Raw genomic sequence first — 24,160 nt, forward strand, 5'->3', positions numbered from 1 at the left:
GTTGGTAGTGTAGATGATAGGAACAAAGGTGACATTCCTTGAGTCTGAGATCCATTATTTATCTTGAAATCAGGTTCAGCATAAATAGTATTTGTGAAATATTTCCTCTACATTGACAATGAGCCTTGATTAATAATTAATAATATCTCTGGATGTTGAAGGACAATCCATTTCCTGTGCTTGGTAAATCTAGCACTGAGAACTCCTGTCAGCATCTGTCAGGGGAAGATTTATGATGAGATTTGGGACCAAAAATGAGCAAAGACTAGAAAATTCACTTCACACAGACCACTGAACAGTCACTGAATAATAATTTTTAGCATTTCTTGGTTTATACATACAAATTAATGAAACCTCAGAACCTACCCACATTTTAGTGCATTTTTAACTGTTTCTGTGTTGGTGCCTTGTTTGACTAGTGAAATAATGAGAAACAGAGGAGGTTTCCTATTTTCATTTGGGCACCTGGTTTCCTGCTCAGGTTCATGGTTGCAGGCTGGAGGAGTAACTCACACGTGGTCAAGGAAAACTCTGGACTAAGCACATCTACTGATTCTCTGCCCTGCTGACCTGCATATAGCTGAACTTTCATACTCAGCCCCATATACCCCCACACTGATTATTTTTTCTCTCATTTTGTTTCTTACCTACTCTCAAATACTTAGAGAAGCTGAAAGACTAATAGACCACCCTTTCATGCATTTTTCGGGATTCTCAATGTATAAAAGAAAAGTCTGAGCTCATCACATGAGCTCACCCATTCTACCTCTCTGTCAGCAAATCCATCTCCTAATGTTATTTCCAGACTAATTTTAACTTAGGACATTCCTGCTATACACTTCTCCCCATTCTAATTATGATCTCCCTATCTGCCTGAAATAACCTCAATTTAAAAAATAAAATAAAAATGAAGGGATGGTCTTAAAAAAACAACTACAAAGAAATCAATCCCTCATCCATTACCAGGTTTTTCTTTTGTTCTGGAGCCACGCGTGTAACCCGGTTAGACCTGTTCTCTTTGAATGCCGAGGACTGAGCTGGCCTTATGCAAACGCTCTCAACCTCATCTTGGTTGTTGTCGTTGCAGGTCCAATCAAATGAACAGGAAGTGACCTAAGGAATTCCCCTATTGGCTGGTTGAGTGTTCAGCAAAATGTTTTAAAATTAGTATCACATCCATTTATCTTCACTCCTGGGAGTCTTTAGTTGACATAACCTAGTACCTGTGCTTACCCAACCTACTGTTCTGTAGACAGTTTTCCCATTGCCTCTGTTCAGGATTTCCACTCCAGAATCTTCAGCTAAATGAGGTAAGGTGTTTGGGGTATTTATTTTCTTTTCTTAAATGCACTTCCTTTAAAATAACACCAGTGACAATAATTAAAAAAAAGGAAAAAAAATGTCTACTAGACTCCTGGCCACTATACCAAGCCTCTCCCTTCCCATTTTGGAACAGCAGCTAAGGTCATTTATTCAAAAGGCTTTTTAATGTTGCAATAAGGATTTCTGCTTTCCTGGTTTGAACTTGTATGTTCTATTTAAGTATTTCTGCTGTGTATGCGTTTGAATGGGGCCAGATCCTGAGAATCTTTTCTATTATGATGAATATAATAATATTCCCGGTCCTGAACATGCTACTTTTGTCAACAGAGTTGTCATCTGTTCAGTAAGACAAGGGGTGAAAAAGTGGACTTTCTCAATGCTATGGGGAGTCCTTGTGTCATAGAACTGGGATACACTCCACAATGACTGTGTTTCGGTTCATTTTAGTGATGAGGATGTTGATGGACATGGTGTTTGTAACAAAAAACCCTAAAGTAGATTTATAATTTGGCTTGGTTTCAGCCTCAAGGCAGTTTCTTGGCAGTTGTATGGTGAAGGAGGTTCTGCTGATCTTAGTTCTGTCTAAGCAAAAACTGCAGAGAACCCAGCTCAGGCACTGGGTAGGTAAATAGAGTGTGAGGCCCGCAGTGTTTCTGCTTGTTTAAATTGTTTCTGTTCCAATGGTAATTTTATTTTAATAGAACCAGAACTGGCCCCTTAAGGTATAGACGCAATTGTTAAGGTAGTTGTAAAAGAGAATGTGAAGAAAAAGTTGCTCCAAATCTGTGTTGATTTTGTAAAATATGTGTAATGGACTCAGTGACAAATGTTTGCATTTCACCCCATGAGACATTTTAGGCACATACTTGTGTGTATATTGTTATAGAGTCATTCAATTATATCAGTAATGTGCTTTTTGATTACTATCTAAAGGCATATATTGTGTTTGCTTCTAAAGTACATTCAACTATCCTTTCTTTCCTACCTTTGACATTTTTTAGAACCAAACAACTGTTAGAATTAAACAAGCTCATAATGACAGAAATGTACCTTGAGGTAAAAGTTTCATTTAGTCATTTTATTTATACTTGTCTCACTTGATGCCGTGTTAAACAGATGTAACATGCACCAGTATTTCCTGCAATTTGTGAAAACTTAAGTAATATTAAATAAAGCGCTCCTTTAAGTTTTGCTTTGATGGGAAATTTGCAGGGTGTAGTTTAAGCCAGTTGTGTGACATCTATTTTGCACTGTAGAAAATATCAGAGCTGGAAAATATAGCAGTTTAATATTTAATGCAAATGCAGAAATCAAAGAAAAAGGCCGCAATTAAAACTAGAAAAAAAACAGGATTAAGGTGTTTCACTTACAAATATCACAATGACAGTTTAATTCCTGCCCCTTACAATTTTCAAAACCAAGTGATTGTTGCAATAGTAACATAAGACTTGCCAAAATTTTTCAGAGATAATTATGTGACTTCAAGCAGAGCATATATTTTAGAAAACTTCCAATCTTGAAAAAAAGTCCAGAAGTCCAGTAATGGGAAATTCCCCAGAATGTTTTCAAGTGCCCCGCAATTAAATACCATTCTTCTAAAAACATTTTATCTCATTTTCAGTCTGACATGGTCTTGTTTTAACATTCAGCCGCCTGATTTTGTTGTCTTTTGATGGTTATTGGGAAGTTCCCCTGGGTAGGAAATTTCTGTTCCTCGTGTGGTTAGCTGGGGACAAGTTCTTTCTTAGCCTAGTCTCTGATAATTGTGGTAGTTTGCGCTCCAAAGCCTGTTCCTTTTCATGGAGAAACATGCACTATAGTGAAGGATCTTAACGTGTTTCACTGTAAGCTTTTCCATCCTTTAATCACTTCAATTCTCTCCTCTAATTTTTCAACATTAGCTGTGAAATTTGGATGTCAGGATGGATCAGAGTCTGTAGCGTGCCAAACAGAGATATTATGAGTCAATACACTGGGAATTCCAGTTCAGGGGTTTATGAAGTGTGCCCAAGGCTTTCTTAGAGCAGCCATCCTCCAGACACCCTTCTCCCCCTTGAGCACTGGTCCTGTATGCAGGACTAGGTTATCATTAGCAGAGTCACTGTTCCCTTGCATTTAGCATTGCTATTTTTTTTTTTACTCCAAGTGTCACTTGTAAAGCCTATAACAATGGTAAAAATATGTATTTTCCCCAAGTCCTGATAATAAAAGCTCTCATATCAGATCAGAATATCTCTTTGCTTGCCCCAGCACAAGTTAGGTCGCGCTTCACAGCCACCTATAGTGTGAGAACCATATATTTACCCCAGTTGTGGTGAGATCAGGTAGTAGAATGTGCTCTGCTTTACACGGGACATTATTACCTTCTTGTCACCTGAGAGAATATGCTGTGGTATTGCCACAGTAATTTCTTATTACTTTAGATATTCTCGGGGTGTTGTGGGTTATCAGCAGTGGTGGAAACAATGGGACAGCTGGACAAGTGAAAAATCAAATCATTTGGCTCCCACTCAACTTCCTTAATTTTTTTCATTTCCAATGAATTTTCTTGTTAACATCTGTACTTGTTCTGTCTGGGAAGTGCAAGGTAGCAAGCTGCAGTGGAAAGAGATCAAACTAAAAAAATAATCATCCAGAAACACAGATGGAAGGAGATTAGAGAGGAAAAAAGAAGGATTTCTGTCTGTGCATCTGTGTTTGGGCAGCAGGGATATGTTAGTCTGTTGCGTGTCCCACAGCAATTTGTGCCAAACTCCCCTGTGAGGATGGAATTCTACACCTGCTGAAGAAGTGTGTATTTATGTACAATTCTCACAGAAAAGGATTAATGATTTTATTGACTCAGCAAACTCAGAGAACTGCCCACGAGCCATGACACCTTTCCAGAATCAGCGCTTAGCTTTCCTTCCTTGTTCACCCCTTCCATGCTTTTTATAAACATGTTTCACTTAGTTACAAGACCAAGCCAGGAAAACTTCTCGCTAACCATAATGTAGCCTGGATCTGTTCTGTGGAGTCTGCAGTCACATGCTTTCTGTTCCTATTAACTTGTTCAGATTCAATCCTCACGAAATTGCCTGACCTCTTTCTGCAATACTATGAATACCATCTCTGTGAACTGGGGCAATGACCTGCTGGTTGGAAAGTGGGTGCTCCAGGACAGACCTGTCTGGCTTAAAAATTGGTCAGTGTGCTGAGATCAAGACACAGATAGACATGAATGACCCTTTCTTAATCTGAGGGCAATGTGTCCACCCTTTGTAGGATTTTCTGGTCTTAAAGGGCTCTCTTTCTCATCAGCCTTCCTACAGCTGTAAAGTAGGTATTCTTGCTGAGGTACAGGCATTCCTGCAACAAGCAGCACATAAAAAGAAAACAGCCACAAACTTAGCTGTCATTTGTCATTACTAATGACACACAATATTAGGATGTGGTAGAACGAAATGTAAAGGTTTTTTTTTTCCATGTCCACAAGGAAATGAGCAGAAACACTATTTTTGTAGCTAGCATAGTTTGTGATATTTAATAAAATGTCTGTCCCATCTCACAGCTTCACTACTACTGAATTTCAGCCATAAGCTCGTGAAATTTTCTTCCTAATAATAAGCACCTGTGAGCATTGGTGAAGTTCAACACCATCTTCAGCAAAGCGCTCTGGCTTCAGCCGCTCAGCCGGTGTCCAAGGGCACTGCAAGATCTCTAACCACGAATAGCTGGGTCTCTCCCTCACGTCCCTGCCTCAGCACACTCTGCAGCCCATGTGTGTTATGGTCTCGGATGATCCCAGGAAGTATTTCAGTAAATGTTCAAGAAAAAGGTACATTGTAGACTTGGTAACAGTGAAACTCACGAGTAACACTGCAGATCGGAAGGTTAAGCAAAGAAGGATTTGTTCTCACAGGTGATATACAAAAAAAAAGTAAGGATGTATTTTTGTTTTTGAGGAAGTCATCAGGAGTCCTAGTATGACAGCTCCTTTGAACTCTACTGGGGATGCAGTTTGCACCAAATCCCTCATGAATGCCTAGAATACTTGGGGCGTTTGTTGGTCATTGGTCTACAGACGGGTGAGAATGAGTAAACATGGAGTCATGTAGCCAGTGGAGCAATCGACTGGCATTTGGCATTTTGCATGTCTCCCTCCAAGGAAGAGCTCTCAAAGGCTGCCTTTCCAAAAGCTGACATTGCACATGGTTATCATTACCTATTCCTCTGCTGATCTTGTGAAATGTGCTTCACAGGAAAGAGCATGCGACCTAGTAGACAGAACAGCCAACTGGAACTGGGTAATCACTGGTTATAGACCAGATAGATGGGGTAATAAAAGAGAATTGGTTTGTGGTGGTGGGAAAAAAGTAATTTTACCTAAAGAAGCTGCAAAAACATGGAACAAAAGTTGCTGGCTATTATGGAGGAAGGACACAGACATAAGTATTTGAGATATTTTCTCTACTCACAATCAGATGTAGCTAGAATAGTCTCCTGAGCCCCTGTAAATCTGTAAGGACTAAGAAACTATGTGTAAAAATGTATTCTATTGCCTAAATTAATAGTGCCATCACAAGAAGAATTAGTTTTGTTTTTTAAAACCATTCCAGGTTTTCTTTCATTTAGCGGTGAGCAGTTAACTAATTTATGTTGCTATATAGTTAAAGAACCCTTGTAAAACTGCCCAAGATGCTGTGATCCGGAATCAGACTAAGTTCATGATATAGTGATTACCCCTAAACTTTCTTAATGATTTTTGCTGCAACATGTAATTATTATTACACAATAGTTTAAAAGCTTGCATCTTGATGATGCACTTTCAAAGTATGCTTGGTTAAGCAATTGTCTCATAGATTGGAGGGGCTTTATCAGGGAGTCAAATTCTGACACACTCAAGGGTGCTGTTCTCATCTCTTTTGCCGTAAGATCTAACATAGCACTCACATAAAAGACTTAATATTCCCAGTCACCTGCCCTGACAGAGGAAGATGAAAAAGTTTTGGAAGATTGAATTAATGGGTGATTAGATGAGTAAGATATCCTTATAGACTTATAAAAATTGGAATGTACAAAATGAAATAGATGCAGTTTTTTCTACATTTAGTGACTCGCAGATATCCTTACCCTCTCTAAGACATTTAATGACATTTAATATTTGGATGAGAGTCAATCCCATAAATTTCTTTGTTTGCCTGTTGCTAATTTCAACAGTCATAACAAACACCTTGCTCTAAATACATGGAATTATAGATTAATTTAGGCTGGAAAAAATCTCGAAGATCATTGAGTCCAACCATTAACTCAGCAGTGCTGAGTCTACCTCTAAACCAAATGCCTAAGTGCCACATCTATGTGTATTTTAAGTATCTCCAGGTGTGGAGACCCTGCCACTTCCCTGGGCAGCCTGTTCTAATGCCTGCTAACCTTTTTGGCTTCCTGATATTCAGTTAAAACTCCCCTGGTGTAATTAGAGACCATGTTCTCTCATGCTGTCACTTGTCACCTGAGAAAAGAGACTAACACCCAGACTCCTTTCAGGTAGTCTGAGCCTCCTGAAAGTCTCAGTCTCCTCTGAGCCTTTTTTTTCCAGGATAAAAAACCCCAATTCCCTCAAATGCTCCTTGTAAGACTTGCAAATCCCTTATCTCCTTCACAGGCTTTCTTCCTGTAACTTTTAGGAGAGGAATTCAATTTTTTTTTCTCCAATCCCAACCAATTTTGTTTTCTAATCTACATGGCTCCTTGATTTAAAAATCCTTTAAAATGCACAGCTGTTGGTATTTGGCATGTCTGTTGTGTCAGTAGGTGTAAGTGAGTGGCTGGCATTTTCTTGTAGAGAGAGAGGGGCTGTTCATGCCACGAGTCCTAGACAGAGCTGCTTTCCACTTGCATGCCTGCAGGTTTTGCCCTGTGCTGCAGTAGATTTTTTTTTTTTTGCAGGAACACGTGTATGGCCTGAGAGCTAGGGTGCCCAGGGCCGCTCTTCCCCAAACTATGGACTATAAGCAGCAGATCAAAGCATCAGCTTTCCCTATGCTATAAAACATCTTAAATGTTTAAAAATCTAATGAAGATTTAATCATTAAAGATAAAAAGAAAAGAAGAAAAAACTCTCCAGCGTCTGCAAATAGCTGTTATAAGGATATCTGATAATGCTCTTTTCTCAGAACATTGTTAAAATAGGTATGATTCTGTGGTAAAAAATCCACTTTTGAGGAAAAAAGTTGTTTGAAATAGCCTGGAAATATTTTCATTGGTTTTGTTGGGAAATCTTTTCCAGTTACATTGATGACTGAGATACATAGCAGTACAGGAGAGCAAAAAGAACTGGAGGAAGCAAAGTTCTTTTTCTGATTTCTGACTCCTCCAGCCTCCCTCCCAGAGTCCAGCTCTGCAGTCACTGTAAGACCTGGCATTCTTGTGCCACAGATAGATACTTGAAGATGTTATTTTATTCTGTTTTTCTGGTTACAGGATTATGGTGTATTGAAGAAAAATTACTTGTCCTGGTCAGTCAGCCTGACTAATTAAAAGGCAAAAAATTAAAAAAAGAGAGGAAAAAAGGAAAGAAAAATGTAAAAAATAAAAGTAAAAGAGGAAGAAAAATAGAGGTGTTCAGTGAAAAAGAATTAAGGGGATCACAAACTTCACATCCCAGCTGGATTTTGAGGCTGCCTGCATTTCAAGATTAGCGTGGTTGGGCTCTGCAGAGGGTTCCCTGATCACCATGTGCACAGCAGCCATGTTAGGGGAGTTTATTGCTCCCGGCACAGCTGCTCTGGGGTGATTTTACTGCCTGTATACCTTAGTTTTATGCTTTACATTTCTGTCTTTCACAAACAATTCCACGTAACAGAGTTGTACATTTGATGCTTGAACAACTTGAATATATGTTTTTACATGTCAGTTGATTCCCTGTTGCCAGGGAACTTTCTTTTAAAAATTCCTTTCTTTCATTGTGATTGAAAGAGAAAATAAAAATAACCCAAAACCCAACCAACAAAAAACTCTAACCAACACAACTAACAAGACCCAACCAACCAACAAAAAACCCCAAACAAACAAAGAAACAAACAAAAAGGAAGGAAGGAAAAACCCCTGTAGAAAGAGCCACAGTTCCACAGAACAGAAATTTTGAATTTCAGCCAGCTCTGCTTAGGAATTCCTAGCTCATTTTCAGGATCATACATAGGTCAAGGGTAGCTTTTTTGATTTAATACTTCAAGTGTAGGTTTAATTGTTTGGCTAACTTATCATTCAAATCTCTACTATTCATATAATAGCCATGATGCATAGAAGAATCTTGTTTTCAGTCTGAACAGGTCTCCTTTTTTTTCCTTGAGAATTCTTTCTCTTGTTGAATACCTTCTCCCTGCCCTCAGAAAAACCACATTCAACCTAACTCATCTGCATGTTGAAAGATTTCCCAGAGACATGATGCAATGGATAGCAATGGAGCTTGAGCTGGAAGATATGAGTTGGACTGACTTCCCAACTGACTTGTTACGTGTCTTAAGTGAATAATTTCAGCTCAGTGTCTCAGTTTTCCTATTTGTAATGTGGATGCAGTGCTGGTTCTTTCCTTCATCTCTATGTTTTTTGCTATTTACTGCCTTTGCTGTGTGTGTGGACTCTTCTGCTCCGTGGTTGTCAGTGTTTCACTTCTTCCATCACCATAGATGCTATTAGAGTAGATGAGCCCTGCAGGCTTAATTTTCAGAAGGACTTAAAAGTAGCTTAGTTCCCAGCTGAGTACCTACTTCTCATGGACTCAATGTTGGTTTTGTTTCCTGTGAAATAGTAAATTAGGAGATGGAGAGTGTGTGGGTTCATATGGGTAAGCAAACCCTCCCAGTCTTTCAGGTTTTATCTCTCAAGAAAGTTACTTTACACTTAATTTGCTGCTTTTTCCTAGTAATTTTTGAACCACCATGTCTTAGCTGCTTTTTCTTTGTGCATTTTGCATGATACTTCTGAGTTTAGTCCTAGAACAGTGCGTTGCTTTGACTGGTTCCATTGATGGAAAAGAATGGCATTGAGCTTTTTTCTGACACCAGGTTACTCTGTAGCAAAGGACAGTTTGAGAAAGAGGAGAGAGTTCATGTAAGAATTGAAAGAGCACATTTGTACAAAACCCAGTGGGAAAAGCTCTACCGTCAAACCAGCCCCGGCTGTTGAGGCAGATGCCTGGCTTTGCCTTTTTTGTTTATATTCCAACAAATCAAAGCTGACCTGTGTTGTTATCGGAGTAGAGCAGCAGGTGCAAAAAAATAACTCTGCTGCCAACTCAAACGAAAGGGTAAGACTAATACCCTCTGGGAGGTATTGAGGAGATAACAGAGAGCCATGCCAGCAACTGAATTAACGGCTCTATTTATGGTGGGTTTTACTTAATAACCTGCTCCTAACACTGACACATAAATACTCCATTGTATTGTTTAACGCAACCACTGGAGAAATCAATGGAAACAGGATGGGCAGCTCTTGCTGTGCCAGGTGAGAAGGAGTGACGCCACGGAAGCGTTGCTCTTCTAACCACAGGCAGGAGGGAGACAAGGAAGGTGGGAAGGTGTTCTTGGCTTTTACAGAGGTGGGAAGACATTGTTTCCCACAACTTCCTAACTTACCTGCAGCAAGTGGCTACAGAGCAAGGAAACCTCATTCCCCTATTTTCTGTTTCCTTTAATAAAGGCAGTGAGCATAAGCAGGTGGTGGCATATATGTAAAGTACTGTCCCAGTGACATGTGGCTCTGGGAGGCTCACAGTGCTGGGAGCAAGGGGGAAGTGAGCCTGCTGCTCCACCAGCAGTACAGCAGACAGCCCTTATGCAGCCACTGGAGTGGGACACCAGGGGACTGGTCTTGCAATCTCTTTTGCTTTTCTCAACAAATACAATATGAAGAAACTGCATGGATACAGCAGGGCTCCGAGTAAATGTTTACTGAAAACACATATGTGAAAGACTGCATCGTAGCAAAAGTAATGGTCTGACAGCAGTTTTCTAAAACGGTGTCGGTGGGTCCCACTGGGCTGTTTCAGTGATAGCCACCCATGTGGGGACAATTTCCTTTGCAGACAGAGATTCACCTTGGGATACTTGGTACTCTGGGGAGGAATGCAGGGCAAGCAGGCATCCTGGATGGAGCTATCCCATAGGTGGGATCAGCAAGTCCCAGCTTGATGCAAGGGTATGTGGTAGAGGAGTTAAAAACCCTCTCTGGCAGCTCTGCAGAATGACTCTTCCCACTATGAACCCTGAAATAGCTGTGCTACATCTCCTCTTTGAAATATGCTCTTCCTATCCCATCAGCAAAGAAGTGATCATATTGTGGTTAGTCAGGCAGTGGGTTGTAACATGGTATAAATACTTCTATCAACTGGGCTGGATCCCCAGAAAGCTGCATAGTTCAGCATAAAATTCTTAGTGCTTAATTTTCAGCTTCTCTGTTAATTTGTGCTGCAGCCCTCACATATTTAATGAAGAAGTACAATCAGTTTGTTGATTGAATGAATCAATTAATGTAAAAAGTAGTAGTCCAATGGGAAAATTTGCACATTCCCCAAGGCATCTTGCTGTTTTGGGCCTCCATCCCAAGTTCCTTAGTCTGTTTGCTCCTCTCTCGAAAACCAGCCCTAAGGAGGAACCTTGCAGTTTCCAGGTAGATGCCCTTTATTAAAACAAAACATATGAAACAGTGTTTACAAAAAAGAAAAGAGAAAAAACACAATTGCTTTTTTTTTTTTTTTTAAGTAGGCAAATTAGTGGTTGTTACTGTTGAAAACCAGACAAAAGTCCCATAACAAAAGAGAAGTGTTGGTGGTGATAGTGGTTAAAGTGAACTTCCACATGAAATACTGGCTGCTGCTGCAGCATGTATCTGAGTGGCTGTTATGTCAGCACCGAGTCAGCATCTAATGAGAGCCAAACATGAATACAAACACAATTATTACTGTTATTATTGTCATTATTCACTAACAACTGAACAGTCACACAGGCTATATTAGCAGTATGGAAAACATTTCCCTCAATACGCTGTTAGTCTTTAAAGCAATGCAAAGAGAAGCTGTTGTGGAAGGTGGAGGGAAGTGGTTGGGGAACCAGAGCCAAGGGAGAAGGAGAAGGTGTTAGAACATGATGGTAATATTTTGTTAGCTGATGAGGTTCATGTGTAATTATAGACGTGTGGCTTGTCAAGTTACAGGGCCATCTAGAGTGCTTTTTGGCCATTTGTATATTTAGTGTATTGTAAGCAAAAGAGAGGTGTTTAGCAGAAGGAGATTAGGGAGATGAGCTGGCTCCTGGTTAGAGGAAGGATGTACCAGAGAGATAGGAAGGGCATGAAAGGAGGTGTGGAGTTGTTCCATGAGGTGTGGTATTAAGTGCTGAAAGAAGAATAAAGAGCAAAGGCAGTTTTTCCCATTATTGCGTTTCCAAGACTCTGTATCCCTGAGGCTAGCCTGATGAATCTATGGCAAATGACTTCTAAATATTCAGGAAAAAATGGTTGACCCAAATTATCATGAACTTGCTGAGGTGGTGCAGGCAGATAGTAATGAAAGCATTGCTATATACCAGTCAAAGCCAACTCTGAAAAATAAAAAAGAAAATAGCCCACTTATTTTTTGGCCAGTTTTTAGTGAACCTGTCTACTTGTTCCAAACATTCTAAGAATACATTACTGCAAATATAATCCAAATATCTATCACAAGAAATATTTTTTTCTTTACTCACTTTTGTATCAGCTCTATGATAGCTAATTCACTAATATTATTATATGGATCTGTGCACAGAACTTTGGCAAAAAGGAGGATGAGGATTTTGACAGTAAAATAAATTATGATATAATTCTTTTCATATTAAAAAACTAGTGGCATGGCAAGAAGGTGCACATCTAGCCTGCGATGTGACAGGAAAGTATGGATCTGAAACACCAGATTCTTGTTAAGTGGCAGGTTGCATTTCACTGTTTTCTCTGCTAAACTAACATGACAATTGGGAAAATTTGAAGTACAAGCCCTTGGTAGTTAACGCTGTCAGACACATCTATGCCTTGAGGATTCTCTGTTCACAATTTGCCTTCTGTTTGCTTCTGATTTAGAAAAACAAACAAACAAAAAACCTCCTCTTTTAAAATTCTTCCTTTTATTTTCATTTTACTAATAAGCACCTTGAAAATTGAACTCAGTTCATATGAAGATTATTGGGGAAAAAAAGGGGTCAGAGAGAAACAACCTATGAAACTTTGCATATCATCAAGTAATTTTTTTCCTTGCATTCATAAAGTGAACTTTGTTCTCTCTCAAAAAGGAAACTGAACTATGGTTTTGTCTTTAAATTACATCGTTAAAAGAGAGATAAGAACCAAACCCAAACCCTGGAGCAGAGGGATAGCTCAGATACAGATCTAGATCCTTACTTTTCTACCCAAGGTTCTCTTTAGTTAAAATATATATGCAAGATTTTGAAGCATCCATATGAACATGTTTAAACAACAACCACATATCTCTTACAAAAGTTGCCTTGTAGTGCATCATGAAAATAAGATCTTTAGTAATAAAATATTCCAATCAAGCTTTATTTGATTTTGTTTATCACGATCCTATCTGTAATGTAGGTATATGTTAAACATTCCTTTCCCATTCATCTTCCTTTTTCTGGTCTTTCTGTTTACCTTCATGTATACATTTAATGTACAAGGTTCAAAGAAAACAAAAGAATAAACCAAAGTCTTCCTTTCAAAAAGCCCACAACAGTAAATGATCAAGGTCTCAATATAGTCTCTGAAAGCTCAGTGAGAGCTCACCAGTTTTGCACATGTAAAGGTGGGTTTATGCATATGAACCACAGCTCTATACTCCAAAAATATGTAAGCAAAGAATCGTGCACTTTAAAGAGTTGTAGTAGGAAATAAGATTAGCCCAAATAACCCAAACCTGAATCCTGAATACTAAAAATTTTGGAGATTATTTAGTAAAGTTTTTATAAAAATGATTCCTTGAACTTTATAGTCATAATGTGATTCAGTAACCAGATTTTGTTACTGTGGCCCAAAGGCATGTGAGATGGACTAAAAATGAAATGCATCAAATGCTAGGTATGTTTTACAACAAATACTGAGTGTGATCAGAGTGTTTCTTCATATGAACTTTCTTCAAAGCTTTCTAAGACTTTTTCAGTTGTCTTAGTTGTGAGTCTTCAGGTTATCATCAAACACGTCAACTGCATAGACTGTCACCTGAATGGTACCTTGCAGGCCACAACAGAGCAGTCCAAAGTTGAACTTTTTGCTGTGAAACAGATGCCTGTGCATAATCAGCCTGCAGACGAGTTGTTTCTTCTGAATCTTCTCTCTGCTCTGTAGGTACTGTAGGTAAGGAAGCAAGGAAGTGTGTGCGCTAGCTAAACACAAGGAAACAAGAAACCTGTAGTGTGCTAGCTACAACTGAATCTACATGGCCAGAGGAGATGCTAACACACTGCAGAAAAGGTCACATCTGAAAGTGAGCAAGGATGATACCTTATGTAGGAGTCTGGCACAGACACCAGGCGTGAACCTGAGACCTTTGCAAATTAGACAGATAAAGATCACAGGGCAATCTTTGGGTCAGCCATGGCTGTATGTATAGCCACACTGGCTCAGACTAGGACCCTGGAGCCCTGGTAGTAAATGCACATTAAATAAAAGAGAATAGAAAAAACCAGAACAGAAGACCCAAAGCTCACAGTAACATGCAAACAGGCTTTCAACATTCATATATTCAGTTTGTGCCTGCCCTTACCACCACTGGAGATGTAAAATAGCTGGTTGGAATGCAAAGCAGCTAATTGATCATATACATTACAAGTACAAGGCATTTATGTTTCCGAAGTAGCCGTATGTGTGAAACAAGTCCACGTGCTATGTCCTACATGTCCTTTGTCATGTCTTGAAAACTACATTTAGTAGTCTTTTAATTTTTCAATAAAAGGATTAAAAATCCAGATTTTGTTACTCTTCAGTTGCAATTACCACTTGGTATTATTTATTTTAGATCACTGTGTAAGTCTTTGACTGTAATCCAAGATGCAGTAATGATCTAAAATATTTAACATACTCTGTAGATACTTGTTCCCTAAACTCCAAGCCCTGAAAAGCAGGGATTGTGTCTTCACTGTGTACATAACACACTTCAAAGAAAATAGGCCCAGGTGAAATCTACATTTGAAGTTCAGCCATGATGGTAAAAGGGGAAAAATGGGGAAGAATCCCATAGGTAAATATGCCAAGAGAGATCCACCCTTTTGGACATGCCAGGAGGAGCTGCACTGAGCTTGTCTCAGCTAGAAGTCACTCTTAGACTTTGCATAGCTTACAGGTGGAGTCATGGCTTAGTAGTTTCAGACTGTTTTGCCCTAGACATTGTTGTTGTGTTTTGAGCAGAGTGCATGGCTTCACCATGGGATGGTGGAATGGCTGGGGGCCCCTTCCCCTGTGGACCCCTTTCTCTTATGGGCTCCCCTTCCACGCCCCCTAAGTTCATTTCAGAGTTATGTCCATGAGCAGCTATACAAACTGATATCAGAACAATCACTCTGGTTGTCCTACTTCAGGATTCAGTCACTTTCTCTGTACCACTTATTCGCCTTTCCCATGTTTGGAATTTTCATGTCATTTAATATATGCTGTTCTCAAAAGATTCTGGTTCAAGGAAAGGAGAAACTCTTTCCATGTTTGTTAAGATTCATTGTGTTGAATGTGGAAATGGGGATCAGAGTAATTTATTTTCAGAGCACACCTGTAGTGCAATAAAATAATTCGCATAGAGTGCACTATATAGTGTTCAAGGTTCAAGGATTTGTAAATACGTTTTTCTGTAATGCTGGGTTTGCTCCACAGGCAGGCCATGGCTCCTTGCTCTTTCCATTACTGCTGTTTACTCAGGGTGGTCAGGTGGTCATGGAAGAGAAGAAGAGCAGAGCAAATGACCTGCTTCTACTGCCAACTTGCTGGGTTGTGGCTCAGCCAAAGCTCCTTCAGACTTCAGTGAGAGCTTTTACTAAGAGAGACCTTCAGGGTTTGGTCTTAAAATACCACCTGATATAATGAATATGGGTGAAGGATTTTTTTTTAAATGCATTAATCCCTTCTAATAGGACTCTCTCTGGAAGGAATTTTGCTGAACACCAGTGCACAGCTATATCTAACTGTGCTGGCTGAATGAAGTGTTGTTTGCATAGTGTTATAGCTCCGGAGACAGCACCTCTTCGGGGGAACAGAATGGGATTGTGTGTACAGACACCTGCCATGCAGACATAGACGTTTGTGTGTGTATGTCTATAAAAATACATGTGATTATATACTCAAATGATATTTTATCCGTGCTTTCATTTAAAATGTACGATGTCATAGTAGAGGGAAAGATCTCAAGGGTTTGTTTTTTTTTTTTATATTTTATTTTCCAAAATATCAGCTCAGCTAGAGACCCTTTTAATACAGGTTCCAGAGGAAATGAGGCTTTCCTGGTAATTCTGTTTTGGCTTTTACATATGGCCTGTAACAGTCTTTGAGTTTCATCACCAATTTTAATTAAATTTGATATGGGGGTAGAAGTCCCAGAGATATGAAGTCTTTACAAGATTAATGAAAACTGGCTGCCAAGTACCGAAGGAAAATCCATTAATACTCGATCTGAAAGAAAGAGTGACGCTTGAGCTCACTGCCTTGAGACAATGAGATATTATGAATGCCCCAACCGTGGGAAAAACTTCAATCAGCACTCATATCTTACTAGACACTAGAGAATCCAACCACAAGATACACATTCATAGGAAACAAGGCTTCATTAGTTCCACAATTCACTTTGATACATGGAATATAATTAAAAGAAAACTGAACATCTTATGTGTCCTTCCCCTTGAGGTTTCACACCCTTTAACCAGGTTTGTCTGTATGCCGGAGAGATTTGAGCATTTGGCCCTGGACTAATGAGGAATATGCTGGTTCCAATATCCTGACTCAGAATCTTTTCAAGTATGGGATGAGCCACTGCTATAAGCATTAATCTTCCATGAATTTTTAGCAAAGAAAGGCGTATATAGGATGACATCAAGAAAATCCCAGTTTAGTTTTCATACAGAAAATATTGTGGAGCATAATGCTGTATGCTTCCAAGCAAAGGTGTGGAAGCTGCTAGTAGGACTTTATAATCCTCCTGAACAAAGTGCTAGAATGATTTCCAAAGAAGGAACACCCATGCATTAAGATAAAGGAGGTGACCGGAAAATTTTCAAGACTCCAAAAAACCTGTAGCTTGAGTAATACGCAGAACTTTGGCAAAGTTTAGGTTAAAGCTAAATCCAGTCCTTCTTCTGTGATTAATGTCATTGTAAATTCTCCTTCTTAGGCACAATTGTTCCTACAGGTGATACTAGAAATTAATTGAGTTATTGAGGTTGAGGTAGTTTATTTAGCTTCCCAAACTGGAATGATTGATTAGTTAAATTGTAAAGCAGGTTCCTTGGACATTATTTGAAAATAATATTAATGTTCAGGGATACGGTGAAGGGCAATTGTCTGCTAGACTGCGACAGGGAGAGGACATTTTAAAGGAAAATAACTAAAATCCAGATCTCAGGAAGAGGCTGTCAAAGTTCTTCTTTTCACATCTCTAATGTGCATTGGCTTTAGTTACTGCTAAGGTGGAAAAACTGTGCAAGACGTATGATTTGGTTTATTTAAATATCCATAGCTTCAGTTGCTGAATAAAAGTGTCAGAGGATCTTTTGGTTTGGAAATTCACCTGATTACTTATGAAGAAGAAAAAATTAACTGAATTTTCAGGACTAAATTACACAGAAATAATTTCAGTTCATGTGTACGCTTTCCCAGACGTACTTGTAAGCCTTTTGCACAAGTTATGAATTCTGTGTAGAATTCCAGAAACTACAGAAGTTGCGGAATACAAAACCACATAACAGAGTACTTTTAATTCTGAGATAGCTTCTGAAATTGTGAATTTAGTTCAATGAATTTAAGTTATGAATTGCATATTATAATTTTTTAAAAAGAAATGAATTCAACAAACTAAATTTCTAAGTGTGTTTTCCTAATCCTCAATTTTTATTGTTTTCCTAGAAGAGATGGTATTTTACCTCACCTCTATTTGATACTGTAATAAGCTCTTTTTCATTGATATTTGATTCATTCATGCCTAATTGTCTTTAACGATTTAAACCAAATTTAAAGAAATAACTTGATACATCATCAACCTTTATAGCCTCAGAAGTGTATGTATTGACTGTCAAGCATACGTTATTGCTTAAAAGTTCTTGCACGTCAAGTATATAATTTATATGCATTATAGGCTGAACATGTTTATAATCATGAGATTGAATTCAAATTCTTCCTCACACCTTCTGACTCACAATACTAAGTCACTTGGCATTTACGCAGGGTTGAAAAAAGTCTTCTAACTTGTATAAATGTACTGACTGATGTGATAATCGTCTTTCATTTGGCCAGAATGGCACAAGAACAATCTCTCTCAATTGTTAATATTTTATAACCTGATATATCTACTATGAGAAATTAAATCCTCCTTGCTAGTGTTCACTGAATCACAGATTGGCTAGAATTAAAAGTGGAAAGTGACTGAAAAATCATCCATGGTTTGATTTTGCCATTCTGTGTATCTACAAAAATAAAAAGCCTTAAACTACTTTATACTGTAAAGCACCATTCTCTGTGATAAACTTCCTTGAACTTTCTAAGGCTTTGGCTTTTTAGGCAATTGTCAGTAACCTCTCTCCTTTTCCCTCTCTAATACCTATCGGGGGTAGCAGGGTGCAGGGAGGAGGGGGAAGAAATAGATACTTGTAAGTTTTAAGTTACGTGGTTTATTTTAAATGACTGAGGAAAATACCAATCCAGGTAATTTTCAGACTGCTCCTTTAAAACTAAGGCTGTAAGTCTTTCTGTTGACTCCTTGTCTTTTATCAAAAAGATTGCTGGGCATCAGCTTGTAGGGGGTACAGATGTGCTCTCAGTGGATGTTTTTCACTGGCCTCAGTGCATAAACAGCCAAGACCAGTGACCTTACCCTTCACAAGTCTATTTTGTATTTCATAACCTTTTTAATTCTAGGGTGAAGTCTAGTTGCATGCACATGCCATCCTGATGTCTAATGTTTTGTTTTTACAGACTTTGCGGCTTTCAATATTTTTGAACAGGGGTTTGGTTTTCTTTTTTTTTCCCCTGTGTATATAAGAATTACAACCCAAAGCCTTTGTAATGTTTAACAAACTACTTTCCCAATGTCCTCACAAATATCTTTAGTTATTATATATATTTTTAAGCTTTACAACTTCACACCACTGAAAGATAATATAAAACTTCAAGAGTACCCCTCACTGGGGAATTTTGTATACTTTCATTGGAATGGTTAAACACGGGATAAATGTAACATTTTTCTAGAATGTCATACAAGTAGGTTTTTTGTTTTTAAAGTATAAAAAAGTACAGGACATTTTACTCATGGTGGTAATGCTAAAATACATGGAAAGGAAAGTTTGCTTAAAAGAGAAAATGCGGTCTTGGGGGTGCTGTCACTCCACTGTATTGATTCTGTACAGACAGCCACAAGAATGGCTGTCTCATTTACAAGATCTTTGACCATCTGATTTTTTTGGTGAGTTGAAATGTATGATCTCTGATATTTGTTACCAAGAAGTGTTATAGACACTGCTGACACAGATCAGATAAGAAACTGGGTCAGCTGACAAGATATTCCCTGTAAGTCTACCTCCCTGTAACACTTTGGTATCCTTCTGTGTGAAGGATTTTCTGAGCATGGCTTGTAGTCTACTGTATAGTTTCATTTGCAATTATTGGAAAGTTCTTTCTCTCTCCTAAAAGAAAAAACAAAAAAAAAAAGAAAAAAAAAAAGAGAAGAACTTGTTTAAATCACATTTCTCTTTAAAGCAGAAAAAAAAAGTAAAACTATTTAGTATTTAATTTCTCAAAGCTTGGCAGTTTTCGTGTATTGCTCTGTCAGAAGCCTTGTCTTTTCATTCGGCTTCTTTTCTGATTACAGATTATTCATTTATGGATGGGCAGCTGTAGAAACTTGCTTCTTGCGTATGCAAATTAATCATGGTAATGTTTATCATAAGGAGATTTTGTGGCAGTGGAAAAGGGGTTGTGTCAACATGTTCTTGATTTCAGTTGTATCTTCTTCTACAAATGGAATTGGCCTCCTTGCTTCACCTTCAGTGGATTTTTTTTTTTTTTTTTTTGCCATTTACCTCTTGGACTAGACACCGCTCACTAAGCAAGCTGTTTGATTCACTTACAGATCATGATTTTGGAAGGAGCTGGCAGGATGAGTATCAATTCCAGCAGCAATCTACTCCACCAGCAGCCTTCCTGGACAGACGGATATTCCACATGCAATGGTAGGAGGAATTGAACTGCTCTGAGCAGTATTTTTGGGAATAAAGCCAGGGGAAAGGGGCTGCTACACCTTTAAGCATGTACAAGTATTATTTTTCAGTAGTACTAATTTACCAGAGTTACACTTCTGGTAAGAAAAAATTTCATTTGTTACTATATTTGTAAAAAGCTGAACTTACAATAGGGACCAGTTTATTGTTCATTTCCTTACTGGCTCTCTTTCTTAAAATTTAATGGTGTTGAAAATGCCAGTTCTCTCTCAGTCCAGAATTCTTTCTCTCGTACCTTTACCCCTCGTGCTTCCTCTGAGCCAACATTACTGTTTAATGCTAATCACCCCTCTGGCTTTCCAGGGGAATAATATTTTTACTCCTTTTCTGTATTTGCTTTTTCGATTCAAATTTCTAGATAGCTTTTTAATTAGACTGGCATTAGAGCACTAGGTAGCTTGTGGCTTGTGATTTTTTCTCTTTATTTCTCCTTACTGTTTTCTGATTATATATCTGGGTATATAAAAATGTATTCATATATATCCTCTCAGTATAAAAAATATATAAACCTGTATCTCTATAGGTGCTTGACATAATTTTAGAATTCTTTTCATTGTTCAATGGACAGGTAAACTTAAAATCTAAGTGGACAATCATATGATACTCTTGTTCTTCTGATCAAAATAATACTACAACAAACCTTACAAATACAGTTCCCATTTAATGAAATGTTTATTCTTTTTGCTGTGTAATTTCTAAATACACAGGAATACATCAACATGTGCTTAATAAATGTGCTTGTTTTTCTATAACAGTGTCATACACAAAAAAAGTAACATCTGAGTTTCACTCTTCCATAGGATTTTGTGGAGGCAAATGGTGGGGGTCTATATCCAAGTTGCAGGGTGAAACTCCTCAGGATTCACTTATGTTTTAGAGGGACAGGAATCTCAAAGCTCAGACCAGCCTGCCCAGTAACTCACCGCTAAACTTTTACCTAAGCTGCTTTCTTCTCTCACAAAAGTATCTTTGCTAACATTAGGATTCTCATGGCCTTTGGAATCACTTTACTCTTCTGAAGTGATAAGAATACAAATCAATCTCCTTTTCAGGGGATATATGACAGCTCCAGCATACCTTTTTTCTCTGACATACCACATTTTAAATAATTTCCACACTCATTCCCCACATCCTTCAATAGTAGGATGAGGAACAGTCCTGCAAACTCCCTAAGTTACTTACACATGCCTTGTTGGCTAATATTGAAAAGAAAGCTAAATAACTGTGGGTATTGTTTCTGTGTTACCTGGAAACTGTGTCCTGTACCTCAGCTGAAGAAGCCTGAGGTCTAGTGCACCTGAGTTAAGGTGATTTCCTAAAATGTGCCAATTCTGGTGCTTGTGGTCCTCTGGCAATATCCACTGCTGTCAGTGTTTCTCACTGTGCGGTTATTTTTATTCTAGAGGAGACTGGGAACAGACTGGTGCCATATCCTGGAGCGAGGTCCTTGCAGAGCTAGGCCATGGCAGTCTCTCCTCCCTCTGTAATCTCTCATTCCCTCAGCCTTAAACCCTTCTTGCACTTGTGAACATTTTATCTCACTGTCGCCTCAGTCTGGCATAGTCCATTTTCCTCCTTTCCCAGGGAATAAATTGCACTGAACTCTGTAAGGACAGACCAAAGCAATCCTGCCTTTGCTCTTATCTTACATAATGATCCTGTCCCATGTAGAATTTCTTCCATTTGCACATGCAAATTACTGTCGTGCAATGACATACAACTGAGAGCAGTTAAGGAGATTGCCAAGAAAAGACTCAGACATTCTAACAAGAAAATTAGGCAGCTTCCATAGCTAAAAATTAGTTTTATAACTACATTCAGAAACCACCTTACATGACTACAACAATAATCTGCACCATCAGATTGCCAACTCTGTTGTGGAACCATGGCCCACACTGATAGGCTTTTACTGTGGAACAGTATGAGAGTGCTTTTAACTTTTTTTCCTAACCCCGTAATTAATATTTAGCCCCTACTAAGTTCTTACTCAAAGAAAGTTTCCACGTCTCCTTATGAGAGTTTTGCAAGGCTTTTCCATAATTTTCTGATGCAATAAAGTAATTTTCCCACACATCCCTTTTCAACAGTATTTCTGTAAAGTATCTTCCCTCAGAGAACTTTGGTGTATTTAGCCAACATTAATAAGTTAATTCCTGCAAATCAATGAGCCAAGAAGTGTGTAATGAAATAATTCCCAATTTTTAGTTGGAAAACTGACGCCAAAACCCCCACAATATCTTCTCCAGCAATAGCTACTGAGACAATCTTAAGGCCTGAGAAAAGCATCTAGATCTGCAGACTTCCAAGACCTTATGCAATTTGGCTGTAGATCTTATTGTTGATGACCATTATGCTATCAGAGGCAGTAAATATTTTTTTTCTTTTCCAGTATCCAGTAGCTTCTATGGAACCCAGTGGCACGAAATACACCCACAGTACTGGACTAAGTTTCAAGTCTGGGAGTGGCTGCAGCACCTCCTTGATACCAACCAACTGGATGCCAACTGCATACCTTTCCAGGAGTTTGATATCAATGGGGAACATCTGTGTAGTATGAGCCTGCAGGAATTCACTCAGGCAGCTGGGACAGCAGGACAACTGCTTTACAGCAACCTCCAGCACCTAAAATGGAATGGTAAATAAATACTAGAGAGAGACATGTGTACATTAGTCTGAATTCTGAGATCTTCAGAAGTCATTTATGTTCCCCAGAAGCCTGCCTGGCAGATTATACTTGCTATGTTTGTTATTCTGCTTATAGCACATTTATGGTATTGCTAAATTTCTTGGATATGACTTAAGGATGAAATCTGAAGGATGAAGAAGAGAGGGAATGTTTTCTACTCCAAAATCAGCCCTCTGGCTCAAGTGTAGAAGTTGCTGCTTGGAGCTAATACATTTGATTCCTCTGTGCTCCTTCTCATACTTCCCATCTGCCAATTTGCTTTCTTGCAGGTCAGTGTGGAAGTGACATGTACCAATCTCATAATGTCATTGTGAAGACAGAGCAAACAGGTGAGTAGCAGTTGGGTAAATTGTCCTTTGAAAAGAGGAGATCCCTCTTCCAAGGGAGACAAATCAAAGTGGCATTAAATAAAACGGAAAGTGTATCATGCAGAATTTAAGAAGATGTCAGTCTGTGCCTACTTCTGAAATTGCAGGTAATACCACATGCATGTGGCCACTTTTCCTGGGAGACCTCTGCAGTATCAGCAGTTCTACACTGATGTTCAAAGTTGGAATAATTTGAGGTGCTCCATGGAAGCAGCTTTGTGGAGAACTTCATTCTATACTTCATTCAAAAGATTTCAAAACAACTATTTTAACAATCTGCTCCATTAAAAAAAAAAAAAAGGAAGAAAGAAAGGAAGAACAAATATTTTGTTGTGAAGTGCTGTAATGTTTAAAACACAAGGAGATTTCCAAAAACCAGCTTGGAGAGAAAACAAAATGTTACATTTTAAATGTTACATTTTCTTCACAGGTTTCAATGAAACTGAAATTCAGGCAGTAGTTCGGTTTGATCAAATATGAGTTTTGCTATTGCAGTTCTTTCTGATTGTGTTTATAGCTAGATCCCTTTCCTTCCAGGGCTTTGTTCAACTGAGAAAAGAACTTGAGCTTGATTCAACCGTCCTCTTCAGGCACAATTATTTGCCTTGTTCCTTTGCCAGATCATGCCTGTCCATATCCACACTCTCTATCCCACTAGTCCCAGCCTCTTTGTATGGTGTGCCCATGAGCCACGTTTTGATATCTGCTGGCAGAAAAAATACTGATCTGTTGCATGTGGTGTCTCCAACAAATACTGTCAGCCTGTTTATCCACTTAACCTGTTGGAGCCCAGCCTCTCCACGTTCTCCTTGCAGCAGGCAAGGCTTGCAATCTGCAGTCCACTCCTGCTGTGGGAGATGTGCATGAGGCAGCCTTGCTGCTTTCCATAGAAGTAACTCCAGTAATCCTTTAAGTCCTGATTTATGAGATCCTGGTATGATATTATTTCCTCCTCCTACCAGAGATGAGGCAAAGCACCTCAGCTGCCCATCTTGGAAAGGACTAACTGATGGGTGGTTCTCCTGGATGTGCTGAATCAGGAATTGCCTGGTGGGCCTCTGGTGGTGCCAACCATGGCCAGTTGGAGTGGGTTAAGTTTCTGCATGTTAGAGAGCAGGAATTGTGGATTAGAGCTGCTGGGAAAGTTACGTCTTGTGAGGCAGCAGGGACAGGGCTGGTGGTTTTGAGGGGAAGCCCGGCTCACTCCAGTAAATCATCACAGCTGCAAAGACATGGGTACTGAAAAAGGGAAAAATGAACAAAGGTGAACACTTTCCCCATGTTCTGGCTGTGTAAGGCCTGTTTTCAGAGAC

At 38.9% G+C, this 24,160-nt stretch overlaps 1 protein-coding gene across 1 annotated transcript in view; it reads left to right on the forward strand.

Moving 5' to 3' along the window:
- Window positions 1–1,105: 1,105 nt before the first annotated feature.
- Window positions 1,106–24,160, forward strand: part of EHF (ETS homologous factor) — a 34,226-nt gene continuing 11,171 nt past the window's right edge. Inside the window, exons 1-4 of the mRNA XM_059474289.1 lie at window positions 1,106–1,310; window positions 19,646–19,745; window positions 22,183–22,428; window positions 22,749–22,808. Of these exons, the coding sequence (XP_059330272.1) occupies window positions 19,649–19,745; window positions 22,183–22,428; window positions 22,749–22,808 (403 nt within the window). The 5' untranslated portion in view covers window positions 1,106–1,310; window positions 19,646–19,648. The remainder of the gene's footprint in view (window positions 1,311–19,645; window positions 19,746–22,182; window positions 22,429–22,748; window positions 22,809–24,160) is intronic.

This window comes from Ammospiza nelsoni, chromosome 6 (assembly GCF_027579445.1).
Source record: "Ammospiza nelsoni isolate bAmmNel1 chromosome 6, bAmmNel1.pri, whole genome shotgun sequence".
Lineage (NCBI taxonomy): Eukaryota > Metazoa > Chordata > Aves > Passeriformes > Passerellidae > Ammospiza > Ammospiza nelsoni.